This window comes from Astyanax mexicanus, chromosome 12 (assembly GCF_023375975.1).
Source record: "Astyanax mexicanus isolate ESR-SI-001 chromosome 12, AstMex3_surface, whole genome shotgun sequence".
NCBI lineage: Eukaryota > Metazoa > Chordata > Actinopteri > Characiformes > Acestrorhamphidae > Astyanax > Astyanax mexicanus.
The window spans coordinates 33598491-33620498 of NC_064419.1; the positions used below are offsets into that span (position 1 = coordinate 33598491).

Sequence of the window (22008 nt, forward strand, 5' to 3'; positions counted from 1 at the left end):
AGTTTGAAGACAGAATGTTGTGTAAATATATATTGTATTGTGATGCTTTTTTTGGCTATACTGTATTGATTTTCAAAAGCAATTTTTAATTATTATTTTTCAATTCTTTTTCTGAAGACAGTGATTGTTTTGTGTTGTGTTTAAACCTTGCCCAGTAGATAGCAGTGTTATACTCTGTCCTCAGATCCAACTGTTCTGATTGGCTTAATAGTGAACTTTACAGAGTTTATAAATATAAGAGTATGTTATTTTATTCTGTGACAGTTACAATTTGATTTAAATAAGCACTATTTAGTGCTATATTTTGAATATTAAATTGTAACCCCTGTTTCTCACCAATAATTTTTCACTCCCTCCACTTTTTATATTTCACTTTCCTTCCGTTCTTCATTCCTTACTATTCACTGTTTACTCCCCACTCTTAACTTCTCACTCTTCACATTTGAATCCTCATTTTTTACTTTTTCTCATTCTTCACTCTTCACAGTTTACTCACCGCTCTTCACTCTCCCCTCTTTACCCATTCACTTGTCACTCTTTACTTTTGAATTTTCACTCTCCACTCTTCACATTTCACTCTTTACTCCTTACTCTTCACTCTTTACTATTAACTGATTACTGATTTCTCACTGTCCACTCTTCACTCTTGGCTCACTCTCCTTTTTTGACCCTCCACTTTCCACACTATTAATGTATGACTCTTCACTTTTGAATTCTCCCTCCTTATTCTTGGCTCTCCACTCTTCACATTTTACTCATCAGTCTTCAATTCTTATTTATTACTCATCACTTCTCACTCTTTACTTTTGACTCTTTACTCTTTAGTCCTCATTCTTCACTATACACTCTTTCCTTTACATTTTTCACGTTTGACTCTATATGTTCATGCTCGACTCACTCTCCTCTCGTTGCCCTTCACCCTTCATTCTACACTCGCTGCTCTCCATCCTCTCTTCATTGTTCTATTTTTACTCTCCAGTCCGCACTCTTCATTATTTATTCCTCATCCTTCACTCTTTGTATCTCCCACAGCGTTGGGTTCAGTGAGGTGTTGCAGCATTCCTGTGCAGAATTCTAACTTGTAGTGCATTCTGGCTGCTGATTGGCTACAGCTTCACCCTGTCTCCAAAGCAACAGTGAAACTCCAACCTGCTGTACAGCACTACTGTACAGTCTCGCCCAACGACAGAGAGAGAGAGAGAGAGAGAGAGAGAAAGTGAGAGGTAGAGATAGCGTGAAAGTGAGAGGGAGAGACAGGTCTGTCTCAGTGATGTTTGTGTGTGATGTGTGCATTCAGATGAAAGTCAGTGTTTTGAATGTGCCGCTGTTTGAAGGTCATGTGACTGACAGGGGTCAGAGCTCTGATCAATAAGGTGATGTTTACCTGGTGTATAAGCATGTTTACATAGTGAGTGAGTGTGTGTGTGTGTGTGTTTGTGTGTGTGAGTGCGTGTGGGGGGTGGGGGTGTGACAGTCATCAGTGGAGTGTGGGAGACAGAAAACAACACAAAACAAAAGCACTCTAGATCTCTGATGTCACTCTGTATGTCATCAAATCTCTGTTTTCACTCCTGTACTTTGAAAGCAGATGAGATGAAAGTAACAGTGTTTATTATGAGGTAATATGGCTGCATGTGCAGGTCTGTGTTCTACGTTAGACTGTAGCCAAAAAGTCAGTTTTTATAGTCGTTGTGTTGAGGAATGGACAGTGAGAAAATATAAGACATTTTGTGGAGGATCAGATCATTATTTTTTAGAAAAATAGGTTGGAGTGTCTCCCAAACAGCTTCGAAATATTTCAGTCAGCAATAAAGGATCCACCCATTCAGCCTACAGCAGTTTAGCTTATATCTGCAGTTATAAGAAAAAGTGTTTCACCTTTTTTAATTAGTTCTGAATTAGACGAATCAGAATAGTGCTAATTAACATATATCAGCGTTAATGACAGCCAGATAAACATACTGTTTTTTTACTACAAAATAATGTAAGACAAATTAGTGTTTTGTAATTATAGCTTTTATATAGTTATAGTTTGTTTGGACACATTCTAATTACTATTGGTTATTTATTTGTATTATTTACTACACTCTAAATTAATATTAAAGACTTAAACACTATCATGGAACACATATGCAGTTAGGTAGTTTGGCCTTCGCAAATAACTGATCTAAAAACCCAACCCAGGTGCAAAGTGAGAAAAAAGCAGTAACAAATCAAATCAAATCAAATTTATTTGTATAGCGCTTTTTACAACTGGTGTTGGAACAAAGCAGCTTTACAGAAACATGATTACAGGACAAAGAATCAGGCAAAATATTAAACATACAAAATACAGAATACAGAATACAGAACCCCCAGTGAGCGCTCAGTACCTCAAGAACTCCTTTAAAACATTTGGAGAACCATTCTAGGTTCTACCGCATGTTGCAGACTGAGAAAATAATGCCAAGAGTGGGCAAAGGTGACATCAAAGAAAATATGCTCCTTTTTTAAATATTTTTTTTTCCCATTTTCTCCCCAATTTACACAGCCAATTTACACAGCTAATTTACACAACCCACTTAATATGACTTCCCCTATCACTAGTGATGCCCCAGCACATGCTTCCTCCAACACATGTGAAGTCAGCCACCACTTTCCAACCTGAAACATTTAATGTGAAGCTAGTTCTATTCGGAGCAGAACACCAAAACTAAAAATGTTGGATTTGCATCCATGTTTTCCATCCAAAAATATCGTACTTTCCGTGTATAGCAATGTTGGGTAAACAATGTAAAAACTGATAAATAGTATAGAACCATACACAAGGATTTAAAAGTGAAATCTAAAACTGTATTACACATTCAGATTAAAATACAATGACATATTACCACACCAGGTCAGTTGTTAAGGATAGTAGCCGCTACTTTGCTGGAACAGTTGTGTTTTTACCTGAAGTAATTAATATAGTACATTATGTACATTATGTGCCTGTACATTATGTGTCTTTGCATACTGTGTATTACAGTGATATTTTTATATGCACAGTAAACACAAAGACAACCAACAGTATGTGAACATATTGAAGAAAGCCACATACTGTATTTATATCATTATACTGTATCTATATTAAAAATGCATAATTTATTTACTGCATAAGTTCAACTTTTTTGGATGTTTTGGTATGAAGATATTTAAATGTTATATATATATATATATATATATATATATATATATATATATATATATATATATAAGACAAATAATATAAAGACAGTTCTTCAGAACAACACCTCCCTTAACATCCCATCAACTTCACATCATAATAAATTTCCTCTTTCCTGTTTACAGTCACTGAAGTGATTCATATGCTACGCTGCTAATGCCAGCTGTAACTATAGCTATTAAGAGTTAATGACTGATATATTGGTGTCACATCAAAGCAGCAGTTGTTGTTGTTGTTGTTTTTGTTGTCAATTTTAAGGCCTAAAAGTGTGTGAAGGAGAGAAAAACAAGCTCAATCAGCAGCATCTCAAAACAATAATAAACTCCAGCACTCCAACACCAAACACAGCCCAGTTATCACCTCCCAGCAACCAATCACAGCCCTGTTACCACCGGCAACAACCCCAGATGCACCATGGAGATTCATCCCGCTCCCCGATTGGCCGAGTCCACGCGTGGCCCAGAAGAAGAAAGGAGCTTAGGCTTGTTTTCACTGCTAGAGTGTGTGCGTGTGTGTGTGTGTGTGTGTGTGTGTGTGTGTTAGGGTGGGGTGCGATAGGGAGGGGGTTCTCACAGGCAGGAAGAAGAGAGCGTAGTCTCCATAGTGATACAGGGATGCACTGTTGCTACGGTTACTGGAGTAAAATGATGAGATGTGGTGAAATACGGGGGTTGCATCAGCTGCAGATGTGATCAAAACACCAGAGCAGGCCATGACCCCTGTTCAACTCCCAGTAACAAACAGCTCCTAACTTCAGGACATGCAAGAGTTGCTGGAGTTACTGGAACAAAAACAGAATCTTGAAAAAAACTGTAGGTTCTTGAGTGTGTCATATTTAAACAATAATTACCAAAATTAATCAAATATTTTATTAGCTTTAATAATAAATTTAAATTGATGGGCGTTATTTACAGTACTACTGAAAGGTTGGACACACCTTCTCATTCAATGTTTTTCTTTATTTCATTTATTCTTTACATTGTAATTTAATAATAAGACATGTAAACAATCAAGGAACACATATGGAATTACATAGTAAACAAAAAAAGGGTTTGGCCTCCACAATTTGACCGGTACTGTACACTGAGTGTTTGAATTATTACGCTAAATTTGTGCTCACCTATTAGGGAATATTCAAAATAACTTTACTTCCAATAACAGTTGATTTTGTTTTTACGTTTTTTTTTGTGTACAATAATAATATTATACATTTTTTAGTGATTAAAACCTTATCCTCACAGAGTACAATTTTATGGACAGAAAAAATACATGAAGGCGTGAAAACAGACACAAGAACATTCACACAAATATGACATTTCAGCTTGAATTCCCCCACAAGTCAAGAGCCAAGAAGAGAGAGGCATGCATTGCAGCACTTGCTCCAGTCAGCACTTCTCCAAGTGGTGCTTCACCTGGTAGGACTAGCATTAACTTTTAGCTTTTCTAGCCTCGCTTCCATATTGTAATAATGTACGCAAGATTAAGAGATAAGAGATGACATTTTTAACCGTCTTAATCAGTGTTTATTAGCAACGCTAGCTTTCAATCTCCTATTTTGGATTTAAAAAACACACCACACATACAAAACTGACTCAATCTGGATTTTTCTCTACAATTTTGCTACAATTGTTGCTTTGATTACTTGGTTACAGATTCATAAAATCCCCATGTAATGATGTAAGGTACCCCTTACACATTACCAAACAGAGAATCATATTTATATCTACTTGTTTCTACCTTGCACTGCTCATACTTACCTGTAGGGTCTTAGAAGAGTACCAGTGGCCTAACTCCTGAACTATGCTTACCTGGGTGAGTCCATCCTCTGTAGAAAGGGAGGAGAGCGAAAGAACCTGAAAAGAGAATACGTTATTAATGTGTGCACTCTTTGCATAATAATGAGTGTTGGCAATTATATGTACTTTGAGTATGTTTCATATCTCGTTATTTGCCATACTGTTTTCAGTAATTCTTAAATGGAGGTACAGGGTTTTTCTTTTCTGGAGGTAGTTTATGCTTAGCTAAAGTGGCTTGCAAAAGTATTCATACCCCTTGAACTTTTCTATATTTTGTCACATTACAACCACAAACATAAATATATTTCATTGAAATTTAATGTAAAAGACCAACACAATGTGGTATATAATTGGGACGTGAAAAGAAAATTACGCATGATTTAAACATTTTTTACAAATAAACAACTAAAAAAAGTGTGGTGTGCCAAAGTATTCAGCCCCCCTGAGTCAACACTTTGTGGAACCACCTTTTCCTACAATTACAGCTGCAAGTTTTTCAGGCTATTTCTTTACCAGCTTTGCACATCTAGTGACTGAAATTCTTGCCTATTCATCTTTGCAAAACAGCTCGAGCTCAGTGAGGTTGGATGGGGAGCCTTTGTGAACAGCAGTTTTTAGATCTTGCCAAACAAGTTCTCGATTGAGTTTAGGTCTGGACTTTGACCAGGCCATTTTCACACATGAATATGTTTTGTTTTAAACCATTCCATTGCAGCCCTGGCTTTATGTTTTGGGTCGTTGTCCTGCTGGAAGGTGAACCTCCGCACCAGTCTAAAGTCTTAGAGTTTCCAACAGTTTTGCTTCCAAGTTTTTCTTCTGCCCTGTATTTGGCTCCATCCATCTTCCCATCAACTCTGACCAGCTTTCCTGACCCCTGCTGAAACTTTCTACTGTTTTTATCTGCTGCTCCAGACCATTTGCCCGACACTACCCATAAAGAGTGGTCTTTACTGCTATTTTTTTGTATGCACTTTATTGCACATCATTAAGACTAAAATGTGTCATACTGATCTGGACAGTGTTGTTGTAGCTAATCAACATTAGACGCTTAAACAACAATATTTTAGATAAAAACTTTGAGCCTTTAAGACATTTTTTATGATTTTATTATTTATTCATATGTATATAACAATCATTAACATGTTTAGCAGCTCCTGGGCAGAAAAAATAACTAATAATAAACCAGCTACTGACGTTAACCTTTTGCTTTAAATGCGATTTCAAAGAGCTTTGTCCATCAGTTTGCTCATCAGTAACACTCCCACCATGTCGTCTGAAGAACCAAACTGAAGCTCCTGAGATTCGGAATGTTTTACTGTATCAAGAGTTTATTTACTCGTGTTGTTTTTGCGTCAGAAGGAACATTTGTCTGGATGTAATTTCTCTCAGATATCGCTGCTCAGACTGTGTTACTGTGGGAAAGGACATCTTTCTTAAAACTATTCCACTTCTCAGCAGTGTTTACTGTGAAACAGGTTGCTGAAACGCTACCTGGTGTGTGTTCTACAAACAGTCGTAGTGTTTTTGCAAGAACATCTGAGCTTCACCGCTGGTTTTTGATTGGCAGAGGTCAGCTCAGGAGGTCACAGCAGTGTTTTTTATTTGGATTAGTGAGTGTGTGTGTCTGTGTGTGTTAGGGTAGAACCGATATGAACAGTGAGTCAACGATATCGTTCCTTTTTGTCGACACTTAGATGAGAAGATTGTTGTCATGCATCACCTTTGGTCTCTATTTTTTTTATTTACTGACAAGCCAGTATTATGTTAATTAAGTTTTGCAACCGGTATCTTTTCTCAATGCACACTCCACACACACTGCTCTATTCCAACAGGACAATGCTCATTCACATTCTGCTGCCATTTAAAGAGCTTCATACCCAGACCCATCCATGATTGAAAGTCTACACTCCACTACTATCTTAAGTGGTTCAAGAAAGGACAACATGTGCACCAAGGACCACCAACTAGGGTCAAGGAGCACCTAAAGCTCATTGATGCAATACACTGAGGTCCCACCTCACAGTTTAAAAAAGCTAAAGGATCTGCTGCTAATGTCTTGGTGTTAACCAATTAACCTAATAATTACCTTGATCCATATATGGGCTACAGGTGTAGGTGATACAAAACCCTTATTCTCTGCAGTAAAAAAACTTATTTGAGGGCTTTTAAATCCCCTACAGGACACTTGGAGAAGCTGCCTGTTTTTTCTCGCTACTTCACTTCATAATTTCAGATCAGTAACAGGAATCAACTGCAATTCTGCATATTTAAAAATAGACGTAAAACTAGACAAACATAATGAATTGAAAGGTTTGGAGGCCATAAACTGGTTGATTTATATTCCAGATTTGTATTGATTTTTAAATAAAGTTCAGGAAAGAGACACTTGATTTTATTCATTATATTTTGACAGCCGCACATTTACTTGACTATTTTTCTATACTTTTTTATTACAATTATGATTTTCAGTAATGTTCCTAATCAAACATGAAACCTTTTTATGCAATGCTTAGAATAGAAATCCTTAAGATTTAGGGGTGTAATGTGAGGCAGAAATATGACAAAAATCCTGGATTGTGGAAACACAGCCTTTTTGACACTTGTAAACTATAGCAGAATTCTAGAAATGTTTATATAATTGTTTATATAAGTATACTGTGAAATCAGTGCGAGGCCAGTGCTGCGGCTGCAGGTGTGTTACGGAGACAGTGTGGCTGAGCTCCTCACACAGAGAGCAGCGTGAGTCTCTAATCCTGTTAAACTCCACAACCACTCTCATTAAGAGTCCTCTCTCTGGATTAGATACAAAACCCTTCTGTCTGATTCTCACTGCAGCACTGCTTCGATATCAGATCATTCTCAGACTCAGAACACTGGGTTATCTGAGTGTGTTTGTATATTTTGTTACTAACCTCACTACAGAATGATATAAAAGGTAGATGTTTCTTAAAAAAGAAAGTGGCCAACAAGTGAGGCACAATGAAAGTGTTACCAAAAAAGTGACACAGAAATGACATGTTTTGATAACAAAGGCCAGGAAATGGAAGCAGAAAGTAGATGTTTCAATTAAAGTGGCCAAAGTTCAAACACAAAAAGTAGGGGTCTCAAAAACAAGTAAGTTGTTTCTAATAAAGTGGCCAGTGAGTGGATGCAGAAGGTAGGTGTTTCTCATAAAGTGGCAAATAATGAAGCATAAGGTAGGTGTTTATAATAAAGTGGCCAGAGAGTGGATGTAGAAAGTAGGTGTTTCTAACAAAGTGGCAAATACAAAAGCATAAGGTTGGTGTTTCTAAAAAAAGGGGTCATAGTGTGGATGCAGAAGGTGAGTGTCTTTAATAAAGTGGCCAGCAAGCAAAATTTCCAGAAGAAGGTAGGTGTTTCTAATAAAGTGGCCAGTGAGTGGATGCAGAAGGTGAGTGTCTTTAATAAAGTGGCCAGCAAGCAAAATTTCCAGAAGAAGGTAGGTGTTTCTAATAAAGTGGCCAGTGAGTGGATGCAGAAGGTAGGTGTTTCTAATAAAGTGGCCAAAGAGTGGAAGCAGAAGGTAAGTGTCTTTAATATAGTGGCCAGTAAGTAAAAGGTCCTGTAGAAATTAGGTGTTTCTAAAACGTGGCCAGTGAGTGGATGCAGAAGGTAGGTGTTTCTAATAAAGTGGCCAAAGAGTGGAAGCAGAAGGTAAGTGTCTTTAATATAGTGGCCAGTAAGTAAAAGGTCCTGTAGAAATTAGGTGTTTCTAAAACGTGGCCAGTGAGTGGATGCAGAAGGTAGGTGTTTCTCATAAAGGGACAAATACTGAAGCATAAGGTTGGTGTTTCTAATAAAGTGGCAAATACTGAAAAATAAGGTTGATATTTCTAAAAAAGGGGTCATAGTGTGGATGGTAGGTGTTTCTAATAAAGTGGCCAGTGAGTGGATGCAGAAGGTTGGTGTTTCTCATAAAGTGACAAATACTGAAGCATAAGGTTGGTGTTTCTAATAAAGTGGCCATAGAGTGGAAGCAGAAGGTAAGTGTCTTTAGTATAGTGGCCAGTAAGTAAAAGTTCCAGTAGAAGGGAGGTGTTTCTAATAAAGTGGCCAGTAAGTGAAATTTCCAGCAGAAGGTGGGTGTTTCTTGTAAAGTGGCCAGTAAGTGGATGTTTCAGCAGAGTGGAATCTCCTCTACATGGCCACTGAGGACAGCGAGATTCTCCTCATGCCCGTGTGCTGATGCTGGGGGTTTATCTGCTGGCTGGTATTGCTGAATGGCAGCTATGTGAGAGGAATTCTGGGTGAACTCCGCAAGCATCCAGCACTTAGCGTTCAGCCGCTGGAGTGCGAGGGGGTGGTCGGCACACACTGTCAAGCATCCGTGGCATGTGGAGGCACACTCTGGGATCAGACACATTTAGTCCTGCTACTTTCATGGCCTTATTAATACACACTGGGCTGACCTCTGATTTGGGTGCAGATGGGGATGATTCATGAGGTTTTAGCAGATTTTCCAAACATATTAGGATGGATTTAAGGATTTCTGTAAACATGGCTGCACCGTTTTAGCTTTGTTTCAGTTTAAACTCTTAAACTGCAGGTATGTTATTAAAATGAATATTTATTAATCAATATTCACAACAGATTTAGCAGCCTTAGTCTTAGAAGCATAAGTGTTCATGAGACAACAGCAAACATAGGGTGGCTGATGGGCGAAGTCTGCAAAACAACCAATGTGCTTCTCTCCATTTAATGATGCGCCTATCAACTATGCAAGACTTCATCATAGAATCAAATTAAGCACTCAGAGATCTCTCACCAGGAGGAACACTACTCAACAGTAGCCTCTGAGAGACTTTTATAGAGCAGTGGAGAAAGTACTTTTATTCCTTTTTGTAGTCCCAGCATCTGATTAGATTGCATCTGTAATCATTTACATATACGCCTGAGATATATAGGTGTATTCCAAGCTTTGCATCTATCCAGAGAGCATTACTTCTCTTGACAGCCATGGTTATTTATACTTTATAAAAATGACCCATTCTCAATATCATTGGGTTTCAGCTCATCTAAAAATACGCATTAGTCGGTCGATGACAAGGGTGTGTAGGTGAAGTTTCATGAGAACCTTGCAGGATAGTTTTGAGCCAATTAGTGACTATTCAGCTTGTAAGTTGCAATTCATCAGTGTAAACAGTGTAAGTTATAGATGAACTGTGTGATTTCTGCCCCTAGATTTTGCACTCCAGCACCAGCATCTCGACCAAAACAAACGCTTTGCATTCAGCCGTGACTTCCTCCTCCTGTTCAACAGCATAAACATTTCCGAGTCTGTCTGCTTTGCCTGTAAGCATCACGTCTCCAAACCTTCTGATCCCAAATTCTGTATTTGTTAGCTGAGGCTAATTGTTAGAATTGCAATTAAAGCACTCCAACCTTGCCGAGCCTGGCTGATGTGAGTGTTAGCATTGCAACCCCAATCCTGCTGAGGCTGACTTTTAGCATTGCAGCCAACCAACCGCAACCCTGCCGAGGCACACTGCAGTGTATGCCTCCAAACTGTCTAATGGCGTATTGCAGGGGTCGGTAATTAGTTTCTAAGCCATTACACGGCGGGCCACAAAAAAATCTGTTTTTGAAAAATTAAGCAGGTAAACCCAGGAGGAAAGAAAAAAAAAATAAAATAAATAAACACACCGCTCCTCACGCAGGGTTCGAACCCAAGTCGTCAGGATCAGGGTCGAATATACGTCCGCTGGCCCGGCTAGTGAGCTGAGTTTAAAAAAAAGGCATTATAATGAGAAAAAGTGAGCCCGAGAACGGGCAGAAACAACGAGAACAGGCAGAAACTAAAGTCACGCCGAGCGCGACAGAGAGACAGGGAAGTTATGTAAAGTAAAGTTCGCCAGAGAAGCATTTTATTATATATATTTTTTCATTATCGTTCATTATAGTTCAAATAACCTCACGGGCCAGAGCGGGCCGCCTATTGCCGACCTATGGTGTATTGTATTGCAACACATTGGTCGAAGACTTAATGCATAAACGATTGGCGTTTTTGTGGTGAAAGAATATTTGGATGGTCCCTTTCACCAGAATGTTTCATCCTGCACTGTGCCACCATGCAGACATAGTGACATTACTTAAATGCTTGTGCAGCCAGACTGGCAAAGAAACACGAGGAGCATTATAAATGTGAAATGATGTTTGTAGAAAAACGTGTGACGTAAGTATGTAAAGGCACGTGACGTGGCCAGAAGAACTCGAGCAAAAAGCGACCTGAGACCCCCGTTTTTAGAATGAATATATTAGGCTTAGACCATTAAACACAATATGTTATCCCTTCTTCACTCAGAAATACTTCTGATTTCAGTTTAGAAACAATATAATACGGTGTACCGCTTTAATTTGAAATAGCGTTTAGGAGCATACCATTACCTACTTAGTGTTTATCTTAAGAAGAAGAAGAATGTATTTTTTTTTCTCAGAAATGCTGTTCTGAATTCAGCTTCTAGTAGTGTAATATTCAGGGTCTCTGATTGGTCAGCTCTGTTACTGGCACCACGCCTAAAATGCAGTGTATTATAGTCTAGCAATGGCAGGAACGCTGATCTGTGCGTGTCAGCTGTCTGATAGGGTCTCACTGTGAGGAATGCTGAACCACATGACCCAAAAACCTTCACACACATATTCCTGCTGAGCACTGGACACACACTCTTAAAAACACTCCACTACTACAGCCCACCGTTTAGCTGCAGGTTACTGCTCAGCTCTGTGAGGAGGTTTATGTTCATGTTTATAGACAAAAGTAATAAAGACTTTTATGGCTTGTTGGCTTTATATTGAATATTAGGAGAATATTAGGAGACAAAGAGTTATGTGGATGTGTTTACACACATATAAGCCTGGTATCTAACATTTCTGGTTCAAAACATAAAAAGCTCACAACAGATATTAAACATGTCTTTACTGATTGAATCCTGGGTCAGTGATTAATCATGACAGTTGGATTTTTTTAGTGACTTATCCTGTAATGTTGATTCTGTGATTGATTGCGATCATTGGAATTTTGAGTGAATAAACAGTAACAGAATGGTTTATTATTCACACTGATATGTACTGTTTGCTGTAGCAATTTGGACCTAATATAATATCACAATTTTTCAGGCTTTATCTGATAACAATATTCTTGGCAATATGACAACACCCTGAAAAATACATATCTACCACAACACTAAGGGCAGAATATTTAGTCAGATTATCACAGTAAATAATAAAACAAACACAAATCTGACTGCTTTCAAGAAATAATGCTCTTGTTATCACAAGATGCATTTTTTTTACAATCACAAAAATTATAACTAGATTATCACTTACGATACGATGACACACCCCTAGTTGTCTGTATACTGATAATAAATACACTTAACAATCTGAGACATGAGACATGAGATCATGCATGTAAGCCAGCTGCTAATGTTGCTAAAGTCAGATCAAAAGACTGACCTGAGATCAGACACACTGACTCACATAGACAGGTAAATGGGTAGACACTCAGTAAAGATCAGAGTGTATGTACGTGTGTGTTTAAACAGTGGGAAACAGATGCTAACACCTTGGTCTGGGGTTAGTCACCCACTAAAGAGCGCTGACATGAGCAACCCACACACACACACACACTCACACACACACTCACACTCCGAGGCTGCCAGCTGCAGGGTGCGCTCTTTTTTTTCAGTGTTTTGAAGCTGAGTGCACCTGCAAACAAAACATAACAATGCTAACAAAGGTTCTCATTTGACATTAGCGTTAAAGTTTAGCCCCATCCATTGAGCCTATAGCAGTTTAGCCCTACTTAAACAGGCTGGAACAACATAGCTCCACCCATTTAGCCTACAGTAGTTTAGAATGGCATACAAAACATGACAACCAATCGGAATAGAGCTCGTTTACATATATTAGTCTCTAAGTTACACAGTGATTAACTGTAAGAGACAAAATAATGTTGTTTAAAGCCCTATCCGGACGGGATTAGTTTCTCCAGGGGACATGTGTGAAAAAATATTTTATGCTTCTACTCAGTCATAAAAGCAATTAAAAAATAGGAGGACCAGTGAGTTTTTTGGCTTTCTTAATCACATGATACCATGTTCAGTAGCTCCTCCATTTCCACTCGCTGTGTTTATGCAGATCTGCATGGAAACGTGGGCCCAAAGTGTAATTACGGTGCATGGCAGTGGACAAATAGCTGTTATATTAAATTTTAATTTACGAAACTCAGAAATGTCCGGAGGAGTTCAGACGGGAGTAAAATTATCAGAGGACCATGGAATTCAGCAAAAAACAGTAGGTTCAGCCTATAATTTTCTGAGAGGACATGGTTGTTCCAGACGGAAATAAAATCACAGAGGACCCCCCTAAAAGAGAAAAGTACCCCAGGACCCCCTGAGAAACTAATCCTGTCCAGATAGGGCTTAAGAAATTACTGTAACTTTTTTGCAATGTAAGTGAAGACATGAAGCATGTCTTTGTAAACTTGTATGCAACACCTATAAAATCCTACTGTATACTGTAAAATGAATATAATTATATAGACAGTGCACTTTATACTGTATTTTGGCTGTATATATAGGCAAATAGAACACAGCATATTTTCAATACATTATTTTTGTTTAATTTAAGAAAGTTTTTTTTTTACATTAACTGAAGCTTTTTATTAATGCAGAAGCAAACTTGCTGCTTCAGCTGCTTCAAATCGTGTGATCACTGCAGATCTTCTTTGGCTTGTTTCTGATTTCACTGCATGAGTCTGAATGGCGAAAAATGATGATAGTAACACTGATCTGGTCAGGTTTGATCTCGTGTCTGACCTCATTACTGATGCTTCCTTAGAATGGTGGGTTCATGCGGTTTCTGCTCATGAGAGCTGCTCGGTGTGTCTGAGAAAAACCACGATCCGGCGGAAGCAAGACGAGAAATGTCTCTCACTTTCTCGTACATGTGAAGGCCCAGCGCGTGCCGTCCTTTCAGCAAGCCAGTTTCAGTCTGTGACATTTATTACTAAATGAAATATGAAACTGTCTACTGAGTTTCAAATCAAAAACACAACTGTATAGCACTCTAGATAATATATACTGTGGCTCTGGCATCTCCAATGTAATTTTTAGGGTTAAAAAAAAAAATCTAGCAAAATTCTGTTTTTTTGCAGTGTTCACGTAATCCGCACGAGAATGCAGAACAACTCTGAAATGTTGGTGTGATCATGTCTGATGTCAGCATGAGCTGCTATTTGCCCATGTGCACAGCTCCAGCAAAGTTCTACCAGTAGATTCTAACACTACGTAATCTTTAAATTGAACAATTAGCCGTTTTCAGATGTTTTGATAAGACCTCTACTTACATGCCACCTTTACTGCTTTCAGATGCTGCCATTGTACTTTTTATTTATCCTCCTAACCACCACCATGTCTTATACCAGTCCCGTCTGGTGGTCTGAGTCTTTGGATCTGCCGCTCAATCCACGTACGGGTGGATCTGAGAGTGTCCAGAACCTACAAGATCTTGGCCAACAACATCGCCTACACCAAAAACTAATAATTACTATTACTTTAAACCAAAAACTGGTCTTTCTTTGATATTGTTTAAAGTTAAAAGTTTTGTAAGCTTGCCTCCGAAAACTTCTGGTGATACTGGTATTGCTGGTTGACCAAAGTGGTGTTGGTGGTCATGCTGGTTGACCTTTAGCTTGTTATTTATCTAACAATGCTAATGGTGATTAATAATAGTAAAGTGAACGTTGACCAGCATGAACACCAACACCACTCTGGTCAACCAAGGTAAGGAGACACTAGAGGCATGCAAAAGAAAAACATTTTTATTTCTGAAGTCCCTTGCAGATAACCAGGGTCTCTTTTGATCTGTATGGCCAGCTATTCAACCACATTGACCATCAAAAAAAGACCAGCTTAGAACAATTAAATCCAAATACCAGCAAAACTGGTTTAGTCTAGCATTAGGTTAAACTATCATTTGCATACTTATGTTGTATAAATATTTGTTAAGTGGATCAAATAGTATATGTATTACTTGTCTTAATCCCTGTACCTAAAGAATCAAACTTCAGACCACCTTTGAAGTACATGAGGACTACATGTTTGATAAAAGAAGGGAAACTGAGTCAATTTTAAGGAAATTCTAAATCTACCAGTTCAGAATTATGAGGTCACCGGACAGCAGTGTGGCTGTTAGTCAGCGTTAGCACTGCTAGCTAACTAGTTTTGATATCGCTGTGCAGCGTCATCAAGATACAGTATTAGCTCATCATTGTGAAAGTAATTGCCCTATGCTGGTTATTCCTGCCGGGTTTTTCTTAGAAGCAGCCGTCAGGCAGGTTGGGTGGGGGTGTTTTACTAGAAGGTGCTGACGGGGAAACTCCAGCGAGTCGCTTCAGTCTGTAATTTCCTTTGTAAAACACATGAAAAGACGCCATGAAAGGAAAAAAGCGCTCTCTTACTGTCAAAAGCTCGTCTTTTCTGGGAGATTTCTGCAGCCTGCATTAGCTTTTGTGTTCATGAGCACCTGTGTGTGTGTGTGTGTGTGTGTGTGTGTGTGTGTGTGTGTGTGTGTGTGTGTGTGTGTGTGTGTGTGTGTGTGTGTGTGTGTGTTTGAGTAGCTATATGGTGTTTTAAGTTTTCTTTACACACTCTTTTCATCTGCTCCTCAGGTTCTCTTTCATGTTTGGGACACTTTGCTTAAGGCTTTCGTCAGTAGTACACCTGAGCCGCCGGTCGGGTCACTCGTTTCTGTGCCGGCACTTCAAAGTCTTTCTTTATGGACTAAAAGCAGAGCAGGACTTCAGGTCTTCAGCTGAGTCACACTTTCACTCCTACCTTCAGCATTCCTGTTTTTACACCCACATGAGAACAAACAACCCTAAAAATACTGCTAAAACATGCAGAGGTCATTTGCATTAGCAATATAGAATAGGTAGAATAAAGCTAATTATAATTACAGATCATATAGAATGCATGAGCAATTAAAATAGCAAATATTTGTTGTGGGCTACTGCTTTTTATTACAAGTTTGTGCTAATGTGACATTAGCTTGTGTAAGCAGTACTTTCTAGTGTCGTATAAACGTCTGATTGTATAGCCTGACAACCTGTAAACATGAATCTGTTGGTTTCTCCTGTAAGCATAATGCCAGGTATTGGCTAAAGGGACATAAAGCCCCTAGTACATATCAAGGAATACAACAAATGATAATGCATTTTATATTACTTGTAATTAGCATTACAGCTTGTAGCTATTAACAGATACTACTGCAAATAGGGCTACATTTCTTATTAATTTCTAGTGAATTCTATATCTTAATCAAACTTGTGCTAATTACTCATAAGGAAAAACAATTTTTTGGTTAATTTATATTTATTTTATATAGTTGTAAAGAATAATAATTTGCCCTCTGGGTGTTTGTATGGAGGGTGAATAAGGGTCTTTTTCAGTTTGCCACCATTGTTAAACAGAACCCATGCTTGTTGCGGTTATTTCTGTCTCTGAATAAGGTTACTAAACAGGACTATGGTTTGGCCTCATTACTCTACCCCTGCTGACACTACAATGCTATACGTCTTAATTTTACCTTTAATCCAATAGATAAATTAGGCTATTTTAAGCATTTTTTATTCTTAAAGAGAATTCAATTGCAGTCTTACACTTCTAGTGTACTCTTTAGCAGACTAATAAAAGTTGGTTGTTTCAGTCTTTATACTCTTAACAAAAAATCAGTTTCTTGACATAATTACCCATCATGCTCCTGGTGAACCTTTATGATAAATTGTTAAACATTGGAGCACAAACAGAAGCAACATTTAGATGCAGCATTTAGCTATTGCTGGCCTTCAGAAAAAATGTGGTTAAATAAATGAACCCAGCTGCTTCCTGTCTGGTGTTGAAGAAATCTCACCTATTGCTGTTTACAATGTTCACTTCACAATTTGCATCCTGACCTCCTTATACCTTAGGATCGAGATGATGGGAGCATGATGCAACTGAAGTAAAGTTCACAAGTTTTTATTCCAACTTTGAAAATTTGTGTGGAAATGACAAAAGTCATTTAGCTGCTGTTATCTGTATTTACTCCTTTTATGACTGACCAGTTTTAAATATCAACACTTAATTTAATACTTAATTTAAAATATTAAATGCAAATATCTGCTGATGCGCATTATCATTGAGGCTAATAAAAATTGGCAGTTAATACAGTTTATTATCTGTTGGATTAGTATTTATAATACTTATAAAAGTGTTTCCTTCTCAATGAGAGCCTTACTGTACATTTAGTAGTTTTTAGAGTCAGTGGTTAAAGTCTCTTATGCAAAACACACACACACACACACACACACACACACACACACACACACACACACACACACACACACAGCTGTAAGTATGTAGAGGGTTATGTGGGGCCCCCTCAGTTAGGCAGCTGTTACAGTAGAGCAGCTGGCGGGTGGATGGTGGTGAAAGGGCGAGCGTTTGTGTAGTTTTGCGCGACATGGCTGCAGCTTTTGTGTTGTAACCGCTCTGTCTGTCTCCCTGTGATGTTTATTGTCTCCATATCCAGATTTACTACAGTTTCACAACTCACCGTTTGTTAACCTGATCCTGTTGGGGGGTGAATCATGCAGAGCTTTCCCTTTAACCCAGAGTCAGAGTGAGCAGCACACCCACATAGTAAAATGGATCAGTATGTGGAATCTGTTCTAGGCATACTGTCCCAGAACTCCTGGTCTTTGTCCTTGTGTTCTTTGACAGCAAGGGTTTCCTTGCACACCCCCATCAAACTGAAACTTGTTCTGTCTCTTTCTGGTGGCAGATGCTGTACTTTGATATCAACTGTGCGGAGAGCGTGATGATATTTCAGGATTGTTGGAGAATTCTTTAAGCATCATGCAGTCTGTTCTTTGAGTGGAATGTACTAGGACGGCATGATATGGCTATGTTGGCAGCTGTCACTTGTAAATGTTTTTGTGGACAGGAAATTAATTTCTTAATATTCAAAGAACGTTATGATATGAACCCATTGCCAGACTGGTATACATCTACACCCCTTCTTTCTCTTTGGATCTGGCCACTTACTTAAAACCAAACTAATGCCTGAGGGTTAAATAAGACAGGCTCCTCCAAAATCCTCTCTAACGATGGTCTAATCACCTGCAGCTAATGTGGTGCACCTGATTTTAATTTTAGGCATTTTAAGTAGTAATAAATATAGGGTGTTTTTTTTTACCTCACAGGAAGTTTTCATTTTCCAAAAAGATTTTTATATTATAATAATATAAATTTTTATATTAAAGTGTAAATGTCCATGTTTGTTTTATTAAACACAACTGTTAAATCGTTTTTATATATATATATATATATATATATATATATATATATATATATATATATATACACATATATATATATATACACATATATATTGCAATATGTACTGCTAGATTATTCATCATAGCATTTTAAATGTTATGTATATTACAATTTGCAATATATTGCAGCAGTAGTTATACTAAGTAGTACACAGACATTTCAGAAGTCTTGGGATAGCAGTATATAAACTGATCGTAAAGTGTTTCCTCAGTGGACGGCCTGGAAATGCCAGCACCCGCATAAGTTGTGAGGTGTTATATTGTGATTGAGGTTAGGCACAGGCCAGTGTGCTCATGGCAAGGCAATGTGAATGAAAGGAGCTTAAGCAAGGCCTGATAGTGGGTGCCAGATTGATGAGACAAGGATTCTCACAAGAGGCATTACCACCCACAGTTGACAGCGCAGTAGGTGGAAATGATGGTGACCAGCAAAATCTGGATAGAATTGTTCATATGAACAGAAAAGTGACTCTGGCAGGAACCGCATCCACATTCAAAGTAGAAGACTCGACATGCATATCCTGCAGGTCAGTGTGGACCTTTGTTTCCATGAAACGAATACTATTGCCATGTTATTTTATGTCAGTTTGAAACATATTGCAGTAGTAGCAAGTCTTATTATTAAAATATATCAATACTTATGCAATGTTATCTTAATGCACAAAAATGCAATATACATGCATATACTGAACCCTCATTGTGAACAGTTATTGCCATTAGTGTAAAAGTGTGGGTAAATACTTGTTCGACACATACAACCACAATTGTGAATTTTAACACATTTATTCATATTCAAAGTTTCCAAAAAACTGAGATGCTTTCGCAGCTCCACTGTCTGTTTACAATAAACTGTGAGCATTGCTCACAAAATAAAGAAAAATAAAGAAATTACAAGAGTGTAACATCACCCAAACAAAGTGACCAATCAGATTAAGCCTTTTCACAACCAACTCATGAACATGTTGCTTTGCAGTTCATCAAACAAGGTCCCAGTCAGGGCTAATCATTCATAAAACTTCCCAGTTCATTCTGCACTTTATCAAACAACTTCTCCAAACTTTATGCAATAAAAAGAAAACAAAAGTCCTTCAATAATTCACTTCAGCTTCGCTTCTTCTGCTTCTCCAACTTCCTCACGTTTCTCCAGAGGAAACACTTTCTGTAACTTCTCCACAGTCCCAGAACTTCCTCCTTTCAGCTGCAGATGCTGCAAGTCCACTCCCTTCTACCTGCCTTTGCATCATCTCCACTGAGTGATGCTGGGTGCACAGCTCAGGTCACTCTAGTCCATAGACCATGTGCTTCCCTTAGCGCAGACCGACGCCCACATGCTGCTTTGGTCCGCCTCTCTGCCCAGATAATCCAGGATAATCCAGACAACTTCAGGTAGGACGATTCCACGTCCAGAAGTTTCACATAGGTATGTTCCTGTTTTGTAAGAGACTGCGGTTCTCAGCGTTCTGGAAGGGTGATGGCAGGAACCCATTCGTACACGCTGCGCCTCTCCTCACAGAACACGCTCAGTTTCTCCAGAGAGGGGTCTTTCCAGGACTCCAAATTGGGGTTCTGTTGGGTAAAGAGAAATATTTAGATCTCTGGTACTATGATTACCTAGAGTATTATGCAAAGAAAACTAATGCTATTAAGACATAACTACCTTTGCTAAAATATTAAATTATGATTTGCAATTTTAACTCTTAGCAATAAACATGCAATTGAAAGTGTTGTTGGAACTCCAGGAATTATAGGGCTATATATTTTTAGTCAATGTTCAGTATTAATAGCAAAGCCTGTAGTGACATTGTTGCATTGTTGTTGACCTCACTTAACCACATGATCAAAAGGGTCAGTACTTAGCTTTTCATATTAAAAAATAACAATAATATTAATCAATAACATGCTAGTGTATAGCTAAAGTATTGTAAGGTTATGTGGTTATAAGTGAGGAACCCACAAACCCCTATGGCTGACCCAGATTAACCCTCAGCCAACACTAAAATAGTGAAAGCAAATCCATTGTGTCATGTCACATCAGGACAGCAGCTCCCCAGCCCAGCCCTGAACAGGACACTCTGTAGTGCAGTAAACGTACCGTAACGAGAATGCAGTGAGCGTCCTTGGGTTCACCCGTTTCATCACTGCCAACAATGTCAGCGAGCCGCTCGATGTCGCTGACCCGGACAATGTTGATGTCGTTGTCGAAGCAGAACGCTTGGATGAGGGTGAAGTGGATCTGGAGGGCCATGTCACACTCATACTCCTCATCTGTGGCCAGCACGCAGAATGCCACGCTGTCTGGGTCACTGTAAACAGAAAGAATAAGCACCATTAGTCAAGCTGTATGTTTACAGTGCTGCTGTCTTCACTCCATTTCAACTGAATAAAATCAGAATAGAATAGAATAGAATAATCACTTACACATTCATGACTTTGGCAGACTCGTAGACTCCCACAGTGAGGCAGTCGTTCTTCTTGGCAGAGAGCAGCAGCTCCTCCAGTGCTGAACCTGCACTGCGCATCCTACACAACAAGGAGACACGGGAGCGTGCATTAGACATGAGTGAGCGCGCATGGGAAACACGTGAGCGTGCATTTCAAGCCATTTAAAACTGGATGGATGGTGGTATGAACTGCTGGGAAACTAGTTTGTTCAATTTCTTTTGAAACCCTACTTTACAGTACTTTAGTTTTAAAAAAATCAAATGTAAAAGCCAGAGGGTGCTGTTAGCCTTTAAAATGTTTAAAAGAGTTCTGGCAAGTCACATTTCAAATAGATAACTCAAAATGTGGAAAATGCAAAAATGTGCACTCTATAGACGTAAGGACGTTTTTAAATGCATATGCAGTACTAAAACTACTATTATTCCAACTAGCTGGCTAGTATTTAACAAGCTGTTTGATGCAAGTTAATCTAACTTGAGCAAAGTGCAGCTAAATTTAGATTGCTGGTTAACTAAAGTTAAATGACTAAAATACCAAAAAACGCCTTTAAAAACTCACCTGTCGCTGGTATCGTTCTCTTGTCCACAAACTTCTTCAAATGTCATGACTGAAAAATCCGAACAATAATCCGCTTTTCAGGGAGTAAATGAGTAGATATTCTCCTCTGTGTGTCTCAGAGCTCAGGGTGAGATCTGCTATTGTTAGCTGGGTTTTATAGCTCCTCGCCTCACAGCGCTCTCTCCTGCCCGCCCCCCAACAACGCAACACCGCGCTCTGATTGGCCCAAGTCCTGTATACGCGCTCTGATTGGCCAGCAACCTGCACCGTCTAAAACTGTCCATGTGCTCAAACTGCAGGCCGGTATTACTGGAGGGCGGGACCGGGCGCTTTGATTGGAGGTCGCCTGAGGCGTATGCAAATGAGTGATTCCCGTAAACAGCCCACGTGGGCTTTTACAAACTGAGGTAGGTAATTATTTATTTATATATTTGTGTGTTAAAAACGCGTGAAATAAATCAAGAGTTAATTTTTCGTGGATTTGTGTAGCTGCAGTATGATGATTAATACATTAGTAGATTTGAAAATAGAGAATGGAGAAATGTTTTGTTTTAATTATTTTAATATTAAAAAAAGTTAAAATGTTAGTTAGTTAGCTACCCAATACT

At 38.6% G+C, this 22008-nt stretch overlaps 1 protein-coding gene across 1 annotated transcript; it reads right to left on the minus strand.

The window, feature by feature from the left end:
- Window positions 1-19164: 19164 nt before the first annotated feature.
- On the minus strand, window positions 19165-21544 carry gadd45ga (growth arrest and DNA-damage-inducible, gamma a). Its single transcript, XM_007247161.4, has 4 exons — window positions 21401-21544; window positions 20819-20920; window positions 20493-20703; window positions 19165-19966 (listed from the first exon to the last, which is right to left on the minus strand). The coding sequence occupies exons 1-4, from the start codon at window positions 21445-21447 to the stop codon at window positions 19853-19855; spliced, it is 474 nt and encodes a 157-aa protein (XP_007247223.2). The 5' UTR covers window positions 21448-21544; the 3' UTR covers window positions 19165-19852.
- Window positions 21545-22008: the final 464 nt, after the last annotated feature.